This window comes from Mytilus trossulus, chromosome 14 (assembly GCF_036588685.1).
Source record: "Mytilus trossulus isolate FHL-02 chromosome 14, PNRI_Mtr1.1.1.hap1, whole genome shotgun sequence".
In the NCBI taxonomy this organism is placed as follows: domain Eukaryota; kingdom Metazoa; phylum Mollusca; class Bivalvia; order Mytilida; family Mytilidae; genus Mytilus; species Mytilus trossulus.
In genome coordinates this window covers 68660747-68682060 of record NC_086386.1, presented here as the reverse complement: position 1 = coordinate 68682060, position 21314 = coordinate 68660747, and the positions used below count along the sequence as shown (strand labels likewise).

The 21314-nt window shown below is 33.0% G+C and overlaps 1 protein-coding gene across 1 annotated transcript; it reads right to left on the bottom strand.

Annotated features, from left to right (window-relative positions):
• Positions 1 to 444: 444 nt before the first annotated feature.
• On the bottom strand, positions 445 to 19884 carry LOC134698003 (ankyrin-1-like). Its single transcript, XM_063560292.1, has 9 exons — positions 19797 to 19884; positions 18240 to 18314; positions 16386 to 16529; positions 15531 to 15615; positions 12620 to 12661; positions 9245 to 9458; positions 7652 to 7762; positions 2568 to 2734; positions 445 to 1349 (listed from the first exon to the last, which is right to left on the bottom strand). The coding sequence occupies exons 2-9, from the start codon at positions 18255 to 18257 to the stop codon at positions 445 to 447; spliced, it is 1686 nt and encodes a 561-aa protein (XP_063416362.1). The 5' UTR covers positions 18258 to 18314; positions 19797 to 19884.
• Between the last annotated feature and the right edge of the window lie 1430 nt (positions 19885 to 21314).

Below are 21314 nucleotides of genomic sequence, written 5' to 3'. Positions count from 1 at the left end.
AAGTACCAAAAAAAAAGCCGATAAAAAAAATAATCACGTGTCAATTATGCTTGGTTTGTAGAATGGTATGACATCTCATTTCAACTAATTAAACATTTGTTTAAAGTCAAGAATTGAAGCCATATGCTTTTGGTATGCTTCCCCTTTGCATGAACTCGAAAACATGAGTATAATGACAGTGTAACATGAGTATAATGACAGTGTAAGCAAGTAATTTTCAGTGTCGGAACTGTGCTTTAGATTTTGCCAAGCTCTTTTCTCAAAAAGACTCCTATCGAAGCACCATAAGAGATGTCGAGTTAATGCAACTGTATACCACAACATACATTAAAACATTTCATATAAATCTTGTTGCCTCTACATAAATTGGCTTTCTAGTGAGAGCCAACATAGAGAGAAGTTGTCTAAATTTTAAAAGATTAACAGGTTAAAGTGTAACATTTTTTACAGAATTTCATTTTGGATATTTAACATTGTTTCAATTTCACAATGCATAAGGAAAGCTTTAAGTGTCTTTGGTAATGGAAGGCCGTTGATTTTCGATTCAAACTCTGTTCCTGTGATGCCGTGTATTGCATTCCGTATACTAATTCGGGTTTGATCTTTTAATGATGCTGGTTTCCTAAATTCTTCAAATATAAAATCATTTGCGCTGGTTCGAGTTTTGATGTCCGATCTTTTTATTTTAAACGGTAGTACATTTCTGAATTTTAGTTCATGTTTACTTAAAATATACAAAAAGAACAAGTTTGTGAATTCATAATTATATGTTTCGTTTATAAGCCATGATGTCTCCTCATAATATTTCCGGTCTATCTTACAACCATATTTCAACAAAATAAAAGTCGTGATATGCCGATGTGTCTTCATTCCATGATCTAAGGGAGATAATCCATAAATATCTTTACAGTCGACAATTGCACCACACTTTAAAATATATTCCATCATTTTGTTTCCTTCTTTTAACACGTCTAAATATTCATCAATATTTTTTTTATGATCAAAGTTACTATCTTTTTTATTTTTCATTAGTCGAAATCGCATACCAATTTGAAATATCCCATTTCTTAAACAATAGAACAATGGAGTCTGCCCCTTTGAATCTTTGATATTGACATCTCCACGTGACTTTAATATGACCTTGACTGTTTCCAATGTCCCTACACTACAGGCGATATGGAGTGGTCGTCTGCCATTTGACACTGATAAGTGTATGTCGGCACCGTGTGAAATTAGCAATGACACGATGTTCGTGTGACAGTTTTCAATCGCACTTATCAGTGGATATTTCTGGCACGTTAGATGTGATGTGTGTTCATTTCGTTTTCCTGTCGTATTCATAAATGCTCCTGAAAAACAAATATGAGAGAGAAAAATACATATCGGATCGGACGATAGAGAACGATTTTGTGAACTGATCTGATGTTACTATTTGGAAAATAATACACTGAAATTGTACCGATTCGTTTATTAGGGTATGAAAGGGCAAAATAATGTTATCACAAAGAACAGTGTTGCATATTCCACTAACTTAGAAACAGCAGAGAGGTAAGGGCATCAGCAAGGTCATCTCATGCAAGGGCACACAATAAAATTACAGGAAAGATACACATTGAATATAAGACGAAAGTTTTTTTATGTCCTTTTTGTGTCCCAACTCCTAAATTGTTTCATTACTTTATATCGTTGGCTTTCAAATGTTCGGCTGAAAGAGTTCTGATGAAGGTAAATCAAGGAAAGCGCGTCGGATACTGTAATTTTAATTTTGTATTGTAGTTTTAAATTATAATTATGTTAAATTAGAGTTATTTGAACTGGTTTGGTATCCTTTATAAGGTGACATAGGCGGATCAAAAGGGGGGGCTGCCCCCATTACGTTGGAAAAAGTTGGTTGATTATATAGGTAATCACTGAATCATGACTGGAGCGGGCCCCCTTTAGATCAGTCAACGCCCCCTCCCCTTTAAGAAAAGTTCTGGATCCGCCATTGGGTGATGACGTCTATTTTCCAAGAACAAAAGAAAACATGGGAAGTTAAATTTAGGCTTTCGATGACGAAGACTAGACAGGCACTTCAAGATACGATGATGATAACGTACTCTGCAAATAATGAAGCAGGACCTACTTACCCTTCCGAAACAACATAAAGATTATTGATTGTTGTTTGCCGGTGCAACGAAGTTAAATTCTATGTCATCAATTAGGGAATTGGCTTTTGCAAATGATTTTTACTTATACTATATGCTATCTGTATGAGTGAATCAATTATTTCGTATAAATAAACTCACCATAGATACTAGGATTTCAATTTTGTACGCTAGACTTGGGTTTCGTCTCTATTATACTCGTCAGTGACGTTTGAATAAATAAAAAATAATATAAAAAGATTCGAACGCTGGACAATAGATATTTTGAAAACTGCGAACCAATAGCAGGTCTTAGTGTGCCGTCTAGTCTATAGCTTCATGTAGAAGTAGTTATATGTATGATTTAAACCTGGCCCAACATCGATTATCAAATAACTATTTTACTTAAAAACTACTTCCTTCAATTAGAAATTATCTCACCTGATGCAAGTAAAAGTTTTGCAACCTCACCATGTCCTTTTTGGCAAGCTAAGTACAAAGGAGATTCGAAATCTTTGGTCAGTTTATTTATATCAGCTCCATGATGCAGAAGGGTGCGCACTCCATCTGTTCTTCCGTTACAACTTGTATAATGCAAAGCCGTTTTTCTAAAAAAAAAACAAAAAAACAAAGAAAAAAAAGGTTAATTGATAACTAAGATATTTATTTACGTATATATGAAGTTTGACTATTTCAGTGCACTTGTTTTAGAATGAGCTATTGGAGCTCATTACCCCAAAACAAAATGGTTAAGAGCGACGTATCGACCTCAGACAAAAAGTCTGATCGTGTAGGATTCATCCTTATCTTTTGTGAATTCGACCATTCGATTGCGTTTAATCACAAAACGAGGACGAATGAAAAAATCGATAACAACCAATAATTAAAGAAGTTTGGGAAATTGCAATCTCCATCGCAGAAAAAACGATTAAAAAACAATAATGATTCCGGACTTTAAACATAGACACATATCAATACAATATACCAAGCTCAAACACACTAGGATTCAGTAACTGTACCAAAATGACAGTTTTCTTAATACTACCGTCGACATTGTCGACTTTAAAATAAAACTAGAGGCTTTAAAGAGCCTGTGTCGCTCACCTTGGTATATGTGAATTACACAAAGGAAGCAGACAGTTCATGACAAAAGTTGTGTTTAGGTGATTGTGATGTGTTTGTTCATCTTACTTTACTGAACATTCTTGCTGCTTACAATTATCTCTATCTATAATGAACTTGTCCGTGTAGTTTCAGTGGAAAATGATAGTAAAAATTTACAAATTTTATGAAAATTGTTAAAAATTTATTATAAAGGACAATAACTTCTTAGGGGGTCAATTGACCATTTTGGTCATTTTAACTTATTTTTGAGTCTTAAATTGCTGTACATTATTGCTGTTTACAGTTTATCTCTATCTATAATAATATTCAAGATAATAACCCAAAACAGCAAATTTCCTTTAAATTACCAATTTAGGGGCAGCAACCTAACAACGAGTTGTCCGATTCATCTAAACATTTCAGGGCAGTTAGATCTTGACCAGATTAACAATTTGACCCCTTATAAGATTTGCTCTAAATGCTTTGGTTTTTGAGTTAAAAGCCAAAACCTGCATCTTATCCCTATGTTCTATTTTTAGCCGTAGCGGCCATCCTGGTTGGTTTGCCCGGTCACAAAACACAATTTTTAAACAAGATAGCCTAATAATGATTCTGGCTATGTTTGGTAAACTTTGGCCCAGTAGTTTCAGAGGAGAAGTTTTTGTAAAAGTTAACTAAGATTTACGAAAAATGATTAAAAATTGACTATAAAGGGCAATTACTCCTAAAGGGGTCAATTGACCATTTTGGTCCTTGTGACTTATTTGTAAATCTTACTTTGCTGAACATTTTTGCTGTTTACAGTTTATCTCTATCCATAATAATATTCAAGATAATATCCAAAAACAGCAAAATTTCCTTAAAATTACCAATTCATGGGCAGCAACCCAACAACAGGTTGTCCCATTCATCTTAAAATTTCAGGGCAGATAGATCTTGACCAGATAAACAATTTTACCCATTTTCAGATTTGCTCTAAATGCTTTGGTTTTTGAGAAATAACCAAAAACTGCATTTAACCTCCATGTTCTATTTTTAGCCATGGCGGCCATGTTTTTTTTTATGAAATGGGAATTAAAACACAAACTTTATTCTAGATACCCCAGGAATCAATCAGATGAAGTTTGGTTTGAATTGGTTCAGTAGTTTCAGAGGAGAAGATGTTTGTAAAAGTCAACACCGGACGACGGACGACAGACGACGGACGACGGACGCCAAGTGATGAGAAAAGCTCACTTGGCCTTTTAGGCCAGGTGAGCTAAAAAGGATGAAATACATACAATGTAACACGTGTTTCTGCATTGCTGGTTCTACTTAAAATTAAACCAACTCCAAATTGGAATGTAAAATAAGTTCAATTATAATATCAAAACATCAACAGACGATGAGACAGCGCGCCTTTTTTAGAAGGCGAACTCAAAAGTTCAAATGCACACCCACTAAAAAAATAATAATAAACAAAAGATGATTAGCTACATTTAAAAACTGAGATGAAGTCCAGCTACATGTTCAGTTTTATTACAAGGTTTAAAGAAAGTTATTAAAGATCACTGGCGCCACTAAGGTTTATATATAAGACAATAAGTAGAAGATAACTAGAGGCTCTAAAGAGCCTGTGTCGCTCACCTTGGCATATGTGAATTAAACAAAGGAAGCAGACAGTTCATGACAAAATTGTGTTTAGGTGATTGTGATGTGTTTGTACATCTTCCTTTACTGAACATTCTTGCTGCTTACAATGATCTCTATCTATAATGAACTTGTCCGTGTAGTTTCAGTGGAAAATGCAGTAAAAATTTACAAATTTTATGAAAATTGTTAAAAATTTATTATAAAGGACAATAACTTCTTAGGGGGTCAATTTGGCCCAGTAGTTTCAGAGAAGAAGATTTTTGTAAAAGTTAACGCCGGACGACGGACGACGGACGACAAGTGATGAGAAAAGCTCACTTGGCCCTTCGGGCCCGGTGAGCTAATAATGTACTGTTAATTAGAAGAGATATTGCAATAACGAGAAATTAGTGTCGACTTGTTGTGTAGAAATAGCGAAAGATTTGAAGGCAAAGGGGTGTTCTTCATTCATACTATTTCGAATATACCGGAACCAAATAGTTCTCTTCGAAAAGTGCCATATTTCTATAAAAAAAAGGCTGCAGCATCATATGTGTTTTACAGCTATATTCTTACCAAAAGGGATATAAATTTAGAATTTGACTTTTCAACGGATCTTTTTTTATTTGTGATTAGGGACTTTCCGTATTGATTTTCCTCTGAGTTCAGTATTTTTGTGATTTTACTTTTTATAGGTAGATAAGATTTATTTTATTAAAGTGTCACCATCCATTACAATATCAATATATATATATACACATAAAGTCATAAGAACACAACATTTATGTAAAAGGATGCCAGCCGAAAACGACTTATGAGACACTATCATTAAAACAAACATCTAATACATACATAAAAGGACAGCTTTGATACATTTAAAATGTATTTCGTAAATTAAAAAAAATAATTAAAAAATAACAAAACATATATAATTTCTAGATGACATGTTTTCGTCGATAAAACATATGATAAAGGGAACTAGCTAAAAGAGGAACCATATTCTCATTACACATAAGATAACGAAGTTTTTCAACATCACATAAATTCTCAAAATCAACGTTTAAAAGACAGGCTTTGGCATATAATTCATGTCTGATATCAGAGTAAAAACAACAATTAAAAAGAAAGTGTTTTTCATCTTCAATTTGGCTACTATCACAAAAAATACATAAACGGTCTTGTAGAGGTTCTGGTGGTCTAGCATATCGACCTGTTTCAACTTTAAGTTGTAACGAACCAGCTCTGAATAGTGACAAAATACGTCGGTGGCATCTATTATTAACTACCTTTACATAAGGCTCCGTACCAATACAAGTTTTAAACAATCTATAAAATCTTAATTTATTACCATTGACATTATTTTTATCATTCCATACTTCATGGTGCCAATATTCTTTTTCAAAAACTTGTATAGAGTCCCATACATTACTCATATTAATTTCATCTTCTACATTTATAATCAAACTATATTTACGAGCTAACTGTAAAACTCTATAATCCCATGACGATTTTCTTCTAATCGCCCAGGTATGAACCTTTTTACATATATTACTAGTATTGTCACATTTTAGACGATTCCAAAGTTTGAAAACTTCAACTTTCAGTAGTGCATCGCCTGATAAAAAACCCATATCACCTCTAGCAGCTAAGTTGCTGCTTCTTTTGCTTAAGCCTAAGAAAAATTTACAAGCATTGTTTTGCAAATTATTTATACAATTATGTATATTAATGCCCCATACACCGGAAGCATATGTAAAAATGGGTTTGACTAAAGTGTCATATAATTTAGTAAATACATCAAAATTCATACCACCAGTTTTACAAAATTTGGCTTTAATAACACCAAGAGCTCTATTAGCTGATTTATACAATTCTTTGGCAATTATAGAATTATCTGAAAATTCATTCAAAAGCACACCAAGATATTTATAACAAGCTGCATATTCAAGACAAAGTTCGCCACATTTGAACTGAGAATTACTTCTTAGTACAGATTTATTTCTAAAATGAACAATTTTGGTTTTGTTTTTATTTAGAGTTAATCTCCACTTTTCACACCACTTATTTAAAATGTCCAACTGCTTTTGCAGTTTCTCTGCATCAGGTGCAATCAATGCAATATCATCAGCATATAATAACATAGAGACCATAATGTCATCTATTTGAATACCACAATTTGCTTCTCTAATATCTGAGACTAAATCATTTACATAGATAGAAAATAAAGTCGGCGATAAAACACAGCCTTGTTTTACACCAAGAGCAACAGGAAAAAAGGATGTCATAAAGTTATTTACTCTGACTGCACAATTAACATTACTGTATAAAGAAGTAATACAATTTAAAAATATATCGCTAATACCAACTTTTTTCAATTTAAAAATTAGACAGTCTCTATCAACGGTATCAAATGCTTTCTTTGCGTCAACAAAACATACAAATGTATCCTTTTTTGCATTTTTTCTACTTTTAACAATATTATCTAATACATAAACATGATCTGTACAGTTTCTACCTTTTCGAAAACCGTTCTGTTCATCACATAAAATTTCATTTTCATTAAGCCATTTATTCAAACGCTTATTTAAAATGTCAGCAAAAATTTTACATGGGATAGATAAAATAGTTATACCTCTATATGACATAGGATCGAATTTACAACCACTATCATTTTTTGGAATAGGATTAATAATTCCATTTAACCATAAATCAGGCATAAATCAGGCAAAACGTAGAACCGAAAAAAAACCTACCATTGAAGCCTATGTACATAATGAGGTCATTTTAATTATTCACACTTTTTTACATACCCAGTAGCATCTTCAATGTTCGTATCTGGATTATGATGGCAAAGGGCTATAACCGTCTTCATGTCGTCAAGTATGGCTGCCTGAAGTAAAACTGTTATATTCTGAGTTTCCCTGTAGAAATAGTGAAGTTATAGTCATGCGGTACTCTCAGGTATTAGAATAATGCTCATTTCGACGTGAACTGTTGTACAAAATTCCCTTTGTTATGCACGTCCTGATATTGAGCGTAATTGCAATTGTTTATCGGCATCCGATTGAATGTTTTAAAACAAAAAATTGTAAAGCTATCTTGCGGATTGTTTTTTTTTTATATCTGCATACATGTACATCATAGAATAAGGACAGAAAGTTCAAACACGAGGATTTAAACTGATTGCTTGTCGATGTTTAACGTCATTTCAACACGTTTGGCAATATGACGGTACATGTAGCCCTATACAAAAGTAACTAAATGTTATAAGAAGTTCATTTTCAGCAGTTGTTGCTACTTCTAATCATTTCAAATACACAGAAGAAAACTATGTTTTTATATCTTAACCTAATGATGAGTTTTGATGATGATTAGTGTTATTAACAAATGCACGTGTCTGACTGATACAAGATAAGAACATGTTGGAATGCAGTACTTAATGGCAAATCGATGGAATAATCAAATAGTTTTATGACCACTGACTAGCTATAACAATAACAGTAATGAAAAAGAGGTACACTAGGGGTTTATAGCAAAGAAATAACAATGAATTTCATATAAAAATACATTTTCACATAATATTGGAGCAGTGAGGAGCGAGAAAAATATTGGAGCTATAGATGGAATCAAAAAAATGTGGACAAATAGTAAACAAAAATAATTGTACAACATTTATTGTTGTTGATGTCTATACCAGATTGTCTTGCTGTGAATGTTTATATATGAATACTATTTAAAAGAAAATACAAATCAAATATCTTATTTTTAAACTACAGAAATTAGAATATTATACTAATATTTTCATTGTATACAATTATAATTTCGTAAACCCCCACAAGAATCCTCGACACTGACCAACTGAGCATTTTATGTACATATCGCATAACTTATGTTTGAAACTTCTAAGATTAGTAGTTGATGTTTATCTAGGGTGGCGGAGCTTTAATCACATCAGTAGCAACTGACTTACATCTACGCTGAATAAACTCATCTTATACATCATTGGGTTATACATATATTCTTACATCAAGGTCAACATGGTCAATATAACGTCTCCCGCCAGATCTAAATTTTGATGCACAGTGTTTAAAATCAACAATCTCTAAAAATTGCCGCAAAAGACTATTTTCATATTACAGACTTTTGTCTTTTTTCGACAGGTTAACAAAAGTTAAATTAATCATAATTTTAATCGGTGCAATTTGAGTGAAAATTTAACTGTTTTCCGAATTCCCTTCTTTACCTTGCTCTTAATTGACAAAGCACAAGGATGTCCTACCCCCGGTCCTACCACATAGTTTATAAACTGTTGAAAAAAATATAATTCCCAGAGTGTAAAGTCGGCAACATGCAAATAGTCTATAGAATTGGTGTTACGAAATTGATACAATAAAAAATCTTACCTTGTTCCTTTTACTGATTGCTTCACGTAAACATTTACATCAATTTTAGTATTTGCTAGAAGCATTTCAGTAACTGAGTTATGTCCCTCTGATATTGCTACCCACAATGGCGTCTGGTTAGATTGATCAACGATGTTAACAAGGAAGCCGTTATGAAGAAGGCATGACACAGCCTCTTGGTTTCCTAATTTGCAGGCAATGTGTAAAGGAGAATCTAGAGAAAAAAAAATATGTGTATTGCCTTGTCTAATGCTTGCTTTAACTCGTGGTTGTCTTAAATATATAATATTCGTTAATAAATACCCATTAGACAATGCATTTTACATACAACATACAGAGATTTATAAATAAGAAACGTGTTGCCTACTCATATCACGAAACTGAAATAGGTTAGGGTATTTTGTACATAACTTCAAATTTACCTATGACCTTGGAGTAAATTTGAAGGTCATAAACCAAAGATCTCAAATAAGAAGACAAGTGTAATCTATATATGGTGAATACATTATATCCTCATAAAATTATGCGTAATTTTAAATATAAAAGGGGAGAAAACTCAATTTAATGTTAGTGTACGTTTTCAACCAAAATGTATGCGTAAAGACATGTCGCAACTAACAATTAAGTAAAAATATATTTTCAATAGAATCATATTCAAAACACTGTTGTCCTGGTCATTGATTGACGACCTAAATTATCCCATTGACTGTGACAGATTAGGTGAACGTTTGTCTGTAACGACCATTGCTCACTTCTTACTTATTAAAGAATTTAAACTGTGGGGTCACCAAAGGTTCTTAACGCCTTTAATAATAAAATAATTCAAAAACTATTCAGGAATAACCTTTATGTTTTGATTTATATTATTGATATAAATCAACACATCGTATAATTCCGGATTCTTTTTTCGAATTGCTTTATTTAGGTGTTGAGAACCTTTGGTTACCCCACAGATTCGATGTCTTTAAAAAGTACATAGTGAGCAGTGATTGTTACCGACAAACGTTCACCTAATCTGTCCCAGTCAATGGGTTAATTTAGGTCGTCAATCAATGGCCAGGACCACACTGTTTTGAATATGATTCTATCTTATTCGTTTTTTTTTAAAAAGAAGTGAAAATAAGACAAAACTAAATTTTCGAATTTAACCTTGACCTTTACCTTGACCTAATATATTTGTTTTGGACCAAGGACCTCATATAAAAAGACTCTAGGTCTCTATTACCTACAGTTTACCAGTAAGAAATGCATATCACTTATATCAAATTCATATGGGTGAATAGCTCTCATACAGAGTCTCCGGGTATCTTCGGCCGAAATCAAACGTAACATCCTGAGGATACAATGAGCAATTTGGAAAAATAAAGTTGTCGCTTTCTTTTTCGGTTGCAACGGAGATCACATAACTAGAAAAAACAGTGATCGTAGTAATAACTCTTACACAGAAAAGTGTCCGGTTAAACAGGGCCAATTTCAAAAGCGTAAAGACTGTATGACATTACATAAAAAAAATAAGCGACATCTTTTAAAACAAAAGCACAGCACAAGAATAAAATTTGACGCAAGAAAAAAAAACAAAACTAGAGGCTCACCTTGGTATATGTGAATTAAACAAAGGAAGCAGACAGTTCATGACAAAATTCTGTTTAGGTGATTGTGTTGTGTTTGTACATCTTACTTTAGTGAACATCTTGCTGCTTACAATTATCTCTATCAATAATTTACTTTTCCGTGTAGTTTCAGAGGAAAAAGTTAGTAAAAATTTACAAATTTTATGAAAATTGTTAAAAATTGATTATAAAGGACAATAACTTCTTAGCGGGTCAATTGACCATTTTGGTCATTCGACTTATTTTTGAGACTTAAGTTGCTGTACATTATTGCTGTTTACAGTTTATCTCTATCTATAATAATAATGATTTCAGGGCAGATAGATCTTGACCAGATAAATAATATTACCCCTTGTCAGATTTGCTCTAAATGCTTTGGTTTTGGAGTTATAAGCCAAAAACTGCATTTTACCCCTATGTTCTTTTTTTAGCCGTAGCGGCCATCTTGGTTGGTTTGCCCGGTCACAAAACACAATTTTTAAACTAGATAGCCTAATTATGATTCTGGCTATGTTTGGTAAAATTTGGCCCAGTAGTTTCAGAGAAGAAGTTTTTGTAAAAGTTAACCAAGATTTACGAAAAATGGTTTAAAATTGACTATAAAGGGCAATAACTCCTAAAGGGGTCAACTGACCATTTTGGTCTTGTTGACTTATTTGTAAATCTTACCTTGCTGAACATTTTTGCTGTTTACAGTTTATCTCTATCCATAATAATATTCAAGATAATATCCAAAAATAGCAAAATTTCCTTAAATTACCAATTCAGGGGCAGCAACCCAACAACGGCTTATCCCATTCATCTTAAAATTACAGGGCAGATAGATCTTGACCAGATAAACAATTTTACCCATTTTCAGATTTGCTCTAAATCCTTTGGTTTTTGAGTGATAACCAAAAACTGCATTTAACCTCCATGTTCTATTTTTAGCCGTGGCGGCCATCTTGGTTGGTTGGCCGGGTAAAAAAAACACAATTTTTAAACTAAATACATCAATGATGATTGTGGCCAAGTTTGGATTAATTTGGCCGTGTAGTTTCAGAGGAGAAGATTTTTGTAAAAGATCATGGATATTTACGAAAAAAAGTAAAAAAAATGACTATAAAGGGCAATGACTCCTAAAGGGGTCAAGTGACCATTTTGGTCATGTTGACTTATTTGTAAATCTTTCTTTGCTGAACATTATTGCTGTCTACAGTTTATCTCTATCTATAATAATTTTCAAGATAATAACCAAAAACAGTAAAATTTTCTTAAAATTACCAATTTAGGGGCAGCAAGCCAACAATGGGTTGTCTGATTCATCTTAAAATTTCAGGGCAGATAGATCTTGACCTGATAAACAATTTTACCCCGTCATATTTGCTCTAAATATTTGTTTTTTGCGTTATAAGCCAAAAACTGCATTTTACCCCTATATTCTATTTTTAGCAATGGCGGCCATCTTGGTTGGTTGACTGGGTAAAAAAAACACAATTTTTAAACTAGATACATTAACGATGATTGTGGCAAATTTTGGTTTAATTTGGCCCAGTAGTTTCAGAGGAGAAGATTTTTGTAAAAGTTAACGACGACGGACGCAGGACGACGACGACGACGGACGCCAAGTGATGAGAAAAGCTCACTTGGCCTTTTAGGTCAGGTGAGCTAAAAAACAAAAACGAAAGGTCTTTCTATGGAGAAGAGGAAAGACCTAATAACAAGAACAAAAGCAAAAGGTCTTTCCACAGAAAAGTGGGAAGACATAATAAAACGACAAACTTACGGTCTTCTCTGCATTGCTTTGTGATAATCAAACCTTCTTTGCCTGGAACAAAAGAGAAAAAAGATGAAACTGAATACACCATATATCATTGTCTTAATATTTTTTTCTCCTGATTTATTGTCAATAAAACAATCCTTTCTACATAGATTTCAAAGATGAGCTAGTTATTAATACTTTAGACATCTAATAAAAGAGATTGGCTACTCCATTAAATGACCGTATTACCTATTGAAATAAAATTCCATTCGCTCATTATTTTTATGATTTCTTTTATGGCATATTTCTTTTTACGTATTCAGTTTATTGTATGTGTTTTCGTTTTTAAAGAGAATTTCTAAAAATGTTTTAAAAGGTATCCTTTAAAATAAAAGATACTATGATTTTCGAAATCCTCAAGATTTCGAAAATTCATCTAAATTACATGGAAATAATCCTACCAAACTTAATGTTCAAGTGGCAGTCGCAATTACCGTGATTCATCCCGGCCATCACACCCTGCAGAGCCTATTGTTTAGACTTATTGTTCATTTTTCCTAAAAATATTTATGTTATATTTGCTTTTGGACATTAAAGAACAACAAAATCTGACCAATGGCTTTAAATTATGCGAAATCTAATTAGTGAATACAAAGTGATATCGACAGTACGGTATGGGTTTTTCTCATTGATTAAGGTCGAACGGTTGCCTAAAATCGACTAAGTAATATGGCTTAAACTTTCTTTAAAAGGTTTCTCTCCCATCATTTTAAATATATGAATTTATTTATTACATGATATTTGCATTTTTTCTAAATACCGCTTCACCATCAACTCGAGTATGGTGAATACTATAAACCAATCTGGGCGATCGAAAGTGTTATAGGGGTCACATAGTGTATTAAAAGCAATAAATGCATACACCAATGGTTAATTTCTGAACAAGGTGTGTAGAACATATGGCCCGAGAACACAGTTATTTCGTAGTGCATTTCTTTTAGACAATAAATTCAAATTAAAAAAATCGCACCTGCTCTTTCTCAAAAAGATTTTTACAGTGTAGTGTACTACCAGTGAGACAAATTATATCAAAATTATAGAAACTTCTACCAGCTCTAACTCAAAATATTGACAATTCTGTGTTAAGGGGGTGTAAAATTCAGTTTAAAAGCTTCAGACGTGATAACATTTGACCTTTTTGAACTGGACCAAATCACTACTTAACATAAAGATTCAGCACCCAATTTTTTTTAAACATGTAATTGCATCCCCCTACTTAATATTTCATGCATTTAATATCAAGAAATAAATTGATGCACATAAAACATGCAAGTTATACACTGTTTACACTAGGGACTATACTCGTAAGACAACGAAAACCAAAGGACGATAACTGTGTCCTTGGACCATATAAATTTCTTTCTTTTAATATTTTATTATTTATATACAATAGTTAGTTACATAACTGTTAGCTGTAATAGAGGTAATTCATAAATATAACAATGTCTTAATTAATGAATATCGAAGATTTCCTTTAGATAATGTTGCACCCTCGAGGTTGTAACTATTTGATTCACTTTAATATAAGATACTTGTTGTTCCAAATTAGATCCCCAGGGGACATATCACAGTACATTGTACATGAAACAATTATGATACGAATACGAAGAGGTGCAGGGTCAATTCCAGCCGTTTTTAGAAGGGGTTCCCAACCCAGGCGATACGGTAGGGGTGGGGGTTCCAACCATATGTTCCAGACAAATGCATTGGTCGTCCAAAAACAAGGGGGATTCCATACCTGAGAGCAGAATAACTTCTTACAAAATCACAGACTGGCAGGGTATCTTAACACCCCGAAAACAAAAAGGACAATATAAGTAATGCCAATAAAAATCTATAAATTCGTGTTTGTTTCTCCATTTTTGAACCCAATTTTTTTTCTTTATCAATTGTTAAGCATGATGCTTATTTACAAGACCTGTATTACTTTTTAAATAATCACCACCTTGTGTTAAGTCCGCGTAACGCAGGTGATAGCGCGCCGGTTCCAAACCCACCGTGGATGAATTCTGTTAATAATATTAATATAAGTAAACAACAAAATGGCGTTTCGTGATAACTTGTGATCTAAAAACAAGTGGATATTTGGCTCTCTTTTTTTCTCTTCTTGCTATTGAAATATTTTGTAGATCTTGAAAATATAGAGGATGCAAATAAAACACGAAAACTGTTCCATTAAACAGGTAAAATTGTGGTATTTTAGACTTTTCAAAATTGTAATGGCATATTTAGCACCCCATAATGTTCAATAAAATCAACGGCACTAATTTTGTTGCACCAGATGCGCATTTCGACAATACATGTCTCTTCAGTGATGCTCGATGGAAAGGTGGAAGATAAAATTCCCGTGGATACCACTAAGCTAGTAAATGAGCATAGTTTGTGACGATTTAATATCGTTGATACTCATTTCATGTAAATATTTAAATGTTTATAAAACGCAGAACTATTTGAAACCCTAATACCACCAGACATAGACGACCTTAGCCAGTTTCGAGTACATGTTTTGTTTCTATTTCAAGACTCTTCTAAATGTCACGGATACTATTGTCAATGAGACAACTCTTCACAAGAGACCAACTGACATATGCATACAATAACAACTATAGATCACCGTACGGCCTTCAACAATGAGCAAAGCCCATAACGCAATCCGGCGGCATGTTCAGATATAAAAGGCCCCCGAAATGACAATGTAAAACAATTCATACAAGAAAAATAACGGCCTTATTCATGTACAAAAATGATTTTGGCTTTTCAACTGTTTAGATTTGGGTGCCAATAATGAGTCTTTAAGTTTACTTGTCTATACATTTTGTGATATGAAAAGTATACCCATTATCAAATCAGACTTATAATTTCGATAACAAAATACCTGAACTATCTATTCTCTGTAGTATACATTGAAGCAAGTCTGTATTTCCCAGTTCTATACAGCAACATATGGCATCTCGAATGACCTTTGAAAGACAATGTAAAGTTGGAAGGTTATAAAATATAATTATTATTTTTAATTTAAGATATGTTGATTTCGTCAAACAGTTTATAATAACATTTAAAGTTCATTTTTGTTTAAAGAAGGTCAATAATAGAAAGGATGGAACATAATTGTTTTAAAGCATGATTGCTTACACCAAGGATTTGTGTAGTAAGTGGTTGTATAATAATCCTTGATTTTTCTTTATGTCTCATTGCAATTCTTAAACAGAATAAAACATAAATTCTTTTCTTGCACCATCCAGTAGGTTTTTTTCTTCTTTCTTGAACCATCTAGTAGGGTTTTCCCCTTAAAATGTATTCTTTTCTTGCACTATCTAGGTGAGGTTTTTTTCATTCTTTCTATTTTACCAGCCTGTCCTAAGTCAGGAGCCTCTAGCCTTTGTTAGTCTTGTATGTTTTTTTTTTAGTTTTAGTTCATTTATTTGTTTTGGAGTTTAGTGTGACGTCCATTTACACTGAACTAGTACTCAATTTTATTTAGGGGCCAGCTACGGACCACCTCCGGGTGCGGGATTTTCTCGGTGCGTTGAACCAATTGGTGGTTCGGCTGTTATCTGCTATTTGGTCAGGTTGTTTTCTCTTGACATATTTCCCATTTTCATTCTAAATTTTACTATTTAGTAGAGATTTTTTTAATTTATTCTTTTCTTGCAGCGTCTTTATAGTAAGGTCTGTTTTAAAATTTTCTAGTAGGAAGGGAACAATATAATTGGGATAACAAATAATTCACCTGTTCGCTGTTGCATTTATTTACAAGATGAACTACTTCCTCTGTACTGCTGTATCGGATGGCATCACGGATTTCCTGTTTGGAGCCGCGATATATGATACTGTCAATGGCCTCCCAACAGGTGTCAACAACAGACCTGAAGCTCTAAAAAAAATATGAAATACATGTGAAATAAACGTAATATTATTGATTAGAATCTTAAGATAAATCTAGTGACAGTAAAACTAATATTGAAATCGATGAAAATGTAAAAATCAATGATACACAAAAAGTTGTTCTCGGCCTGATTACACATGAAATATTTGCCACTGAACTTAAAGCAAACAATATTCCAACTTTTCAAATACAACACACATTGTCTTATCGGGGCCTTTTATAGCTGACTATGCGGTATGGGCTTTGCTCATTGTTGAAGGCCGTACGGTGACCTATAGTTGTTAATGTTTGTGTAATTTTGGTCTTTTGTGGATAGTTGTCTCATTGGCAATCATACCACATCTTCTTTTTTATATAGACAAATGTATAAACCTTGTGTACAATGTTCCCAAAACAATTATGTTTAAACTTTAAAGAATATTTTCATATATATATATATATGCATCTATAAACAAGTCTAAATTGAAATCTACGTTCAAACCTTTTATTGCTTTTGATAAAAACCGCAATTTTTATACGTGTGCATGTAAAACAGTCTAAATACAGAATGTGAGTTTGTGGTCTAGTGGTTAAGACCGATGGCTTCAGTGCTGAAGGTACCGAGTTCGATTCTCACTCGGGATGCTTAAAATATTAGTACATCAGAAGGGTAATTTTCACCCTCTCACACACAGACCGGAGTTTAAACTAGAATGGGTATTTTGGGGGCCTAGGTTGGTCAAAGTTGTCCCTGCTTTGACCTGGAGATCAATCTTCTGACATCTCTCTGGTTTGTCTGTTTCCACCGAGTGGCCCGGTGGTTCTCTCCGAGTACTTCGGCTTCCTCCGTCATAATAACAGACTTCCCGGTGTCCTAGCATTCCCTTTGGGTTGAGTGGGGATTGAATTGTCCTTGTAAAAATAATTGTCGTATAAATATACGTTAGTGACACATCTCCATTAATCCCGATTGGGAGTGTACATGGATGCCACTGTACCCTCGCAGCTTTCGAGGGGTTCTTCGGATGTCGAAGGCAATTTACCAGTACATACATACATACAGCACGCCAAACAACATTTTCCAAAGGACCAACAGAGTTAAAAGTTTATTTAAACAAAACGCATTTGACTTGGTCGAACAAATGATGTTCTTTAACCCTGCAGACTGCCATTGGCGATTGCAAAATAAAATTGATCACAAGATGTAACAAAATGGATCATATATTCAAGATGTGTCCATCGGATACATGTACAAATTGAAAGATTTTTGTTAGATACGCCCTTTTGAGGGCTTCAGGGCAGAACCAACGAATAACTTGCTGTGTAAGCCTCATGAAAAATAGTATAATTGTTGTACATATAAATTAAATTTTACACAAAAAAAACAGCGTAAGATTATCTGTTTATGCATCAAATTGTCTTTTGCAGCAACATGTAGCATGGAATATTTTTTTATGAATTTAATGAAAATATGTTACATTGTTTGTTTAAAATTGAGAATGGAAATGAGTAATATGCCAAAGAGACAACAACAAAAACTTAAGCGTTATATACGAGTGAAACGATTGAAATTGACCATATACCCATTAAAAAATATGTATTAAGAGCATCTATTTATACCTTCTGACATGTATGAGAACGATTACTCATTGACTGAGTGTCTCACAATCATTTATTTAACAAGGTTAAGTTATGTGTTATTACATGAGATATACATACCGCTTTAGCTATCTCCATAGTAACGGTTCTTCAATGTTTTTGAGTGTCTGCGGCTATTCGTATTCCATTGCCACTCTGAAAAGTTTTAAAAAAATACCGTCTTCTTTACACATTATTAGTATTTCAGCAATTTAAAATATCTACATACATACGATTTATCACTTGTATACATACATCATATTTTTTCATACACGCTTGTAGCTGATACATGTGATAGATATAGTTGTTGTTAATTAATTATCGCATATCAATCTCATACTGTTCGGGTATTTATCTACATCTTAACTAGAACAAAATTAAGTATGAACTTTTAACCTAGCAAACATCTAATTAACATAGCGTAAAATTTATTTTATCAATTTGCGAGTGAAAAAGATGGTTTCACCGGTAAACGGGTATGGATTTGAGTAGTTGAGTGCCTATGTTAAATCGCTTACATGATGGTCTTCTAGATAATATGGACCGAATCGATAGAAAATAAAGAAAAAGAAAATAGGAGAAAAGAAAAGAAAAAAAAGAGGGTGCAAAAAAATCAAAATAGGGGATAATTAACAGAAAATTCTTGAAATCAAGAATAACAAACGCAAATCATCAGGTTTGAATTAAATCTTAAAAAGGTGAATAAATTCAAAAAAAAAAAAAAAAATTATTATTGTGTCACATACTGAGTGTACATTATAAAATTACACAATACAAATATATATACATTAAAACAATCACTATACCCAGTATTTGAGTTGGCTTATAAGACATATATTTACAAAACCTTTCACATTTATATAATATGTACATATAACACTTACTAAAATTAGATTTTGTCCATTTAAGGTTCATGTGGACCCTTTGGCTAAAATGGCCGTATTTTCACCTCAAAATTTTCTCTGAGTACAGGCAAACCTGTGCATCCGGAAAAGTTTTAAGGCATAGCAAGCCCTAGATAAATAGAATTTAAACGCATTGTATGATTTAGAAAATTCATAACATAACTGGATTTTGCCGTACACTTTTTTTCGTCTATGCAGAAGATGATAAAATTAACAAACTATTGAGTTTACCTTGATATGGTCCACTCAGGTACACAGTTTATATAACCAATTATTGTCGGGTATCTATTGTCTATCTAATGTCCATGTCAATTAAAAATGCTCACTTTAATTTTTACCTGTGGGGAAGTTCTCAAACCTGTTTCCCAACTTAGTTTATTTTGGCACCTTGTGGAGGAATGAAAAAAAGTGCACGGCAAAATCCTGGTAAGTTTTTATTATTCTAAAACATTAAACATACTTAAAATTCATTTATCTAGGGCTGGCTATGCCTGAAATTTTTTACAGATGCGCAGGTTTTTCTGTACTCAAGAGTAAATTTTGAGGTGAAAATACGGCCATTTTAGCCATAGGGTCCACATGAACCTTAATACAACTAAAATAAGTGCTACGAAACTTGAGTAGTTTTATATTTGTACATTAAAGCATATCTTAACGTTCTTACCATCTATGTAGTGTACAAGTGGCCAAACTTCAATTCAACTAAGCTCTATAAACATGCTAAATATCATACCTCATCTAAGTCGTGTAAATGTCATATTAACACATACTAAATACACCTGTCTTCGTGAGTTTATTACACCACAACATATTTGTAAGTAAGCAACCCTTTAGTACATTTTAAAAGTCATCCATGCGTGCAATTTATACTTGTTTGATTTTTCAATCGATTATGATTTTTATTAAACCACTGACAGATGGACAAAAATGAATATTTTAAAATATCATCTGATACGATGAAATCAGTTATCTTACAATCAATCATATACATTTCATTTAAATCAATGCATTTATCTCGCTGATTGACATATGGTACAAAATGAAGCAAATATCTTATATATACATATAGGACCAGATGGCACAATTAAAAATGTTGAAAAAAATAACTGCGAAGTGTTTGTCAGTAATCTATAAAAAAAACCCGTTGGTAAAATTTAAGTGAAAAAAGAAAATCAAATGTATGAATTAAAAGAGTGTGGGAGGTGTACATCATAAAACAGCAACCCACCGATAAATGCAATAGACTATGCAGTTTAGGGTTTGCTCATTGTTGAAGACCGTAAGGTGACCTATAGCTTTTAATTACTGTGTCATTTTGTCTTTTGTGGACAGTTGTCTCATTGGCATTCATACCACATCTTCTTTTTTTATATGAAAGACAGCGAGAGGTTTACCTACAGTGTTCAAAAGAAGTCAAGTTTGTCAAGATTGCGATATGTCGAGCGCTATTTCGCCCCCAGTTAAAAAGTTGTGAAAAAAAACTATACAGAGTCTATCAAAAATTTGCCATCAACTATCAACTTTTCTTTTAACTTTACCTTCCGTTATAGAGATGATGCCCTCTCAAGTTTGGTAGCTATATTTGTTGAAGGCATTTATCCCATCGAATTTGAAATAAAAGAAACAACATAATTAGACAATGAATTCTGCTTCATACCATGACTTACATCTAGACATTGACAATGCAGTGACGGTTGATAACAAAACTTTACGACAAAAGAGATGATTTCAGATTCCCAATTGCAAACTTATCCGTTTCGATGTAGCAACATTGCAACAGAGCCTGCATATGGAATAAATATATATAGAGACCTAATACTTACATGCAAGCTATTACAGTAAGAGTGTCCAGTGGTAAAGTTGAAACTATCCTTTCAACAATTTTACGAGTTGGCTGTCCGTTATTGGATATCTTTTCAACATATGTCGACCATCACTATTCCGTCCTCTATCCATCGAATCTGATCTACCGAATACTACCTATCACCGGGGTTTTTACTTAAATGAGCAACATTATGAGTGCCACATATGGAGCAGGATATGCCTATATTTATAGAACACCTCCGATAACCTCGGGTTTTGGTTTGGTTCATGTTGCCCAGTTTTTCAGTTTTTCAAGTTGTCTTTTGTATACTGTTGTTTGTCAATTGGTTTATTAGTTTTGCCACGATATCGTTGTCAGATTATTATTTTCGACTCATGCATTTGAATGTCCCAATGATATGTTTTGCCTATCTTTCATAACTATACA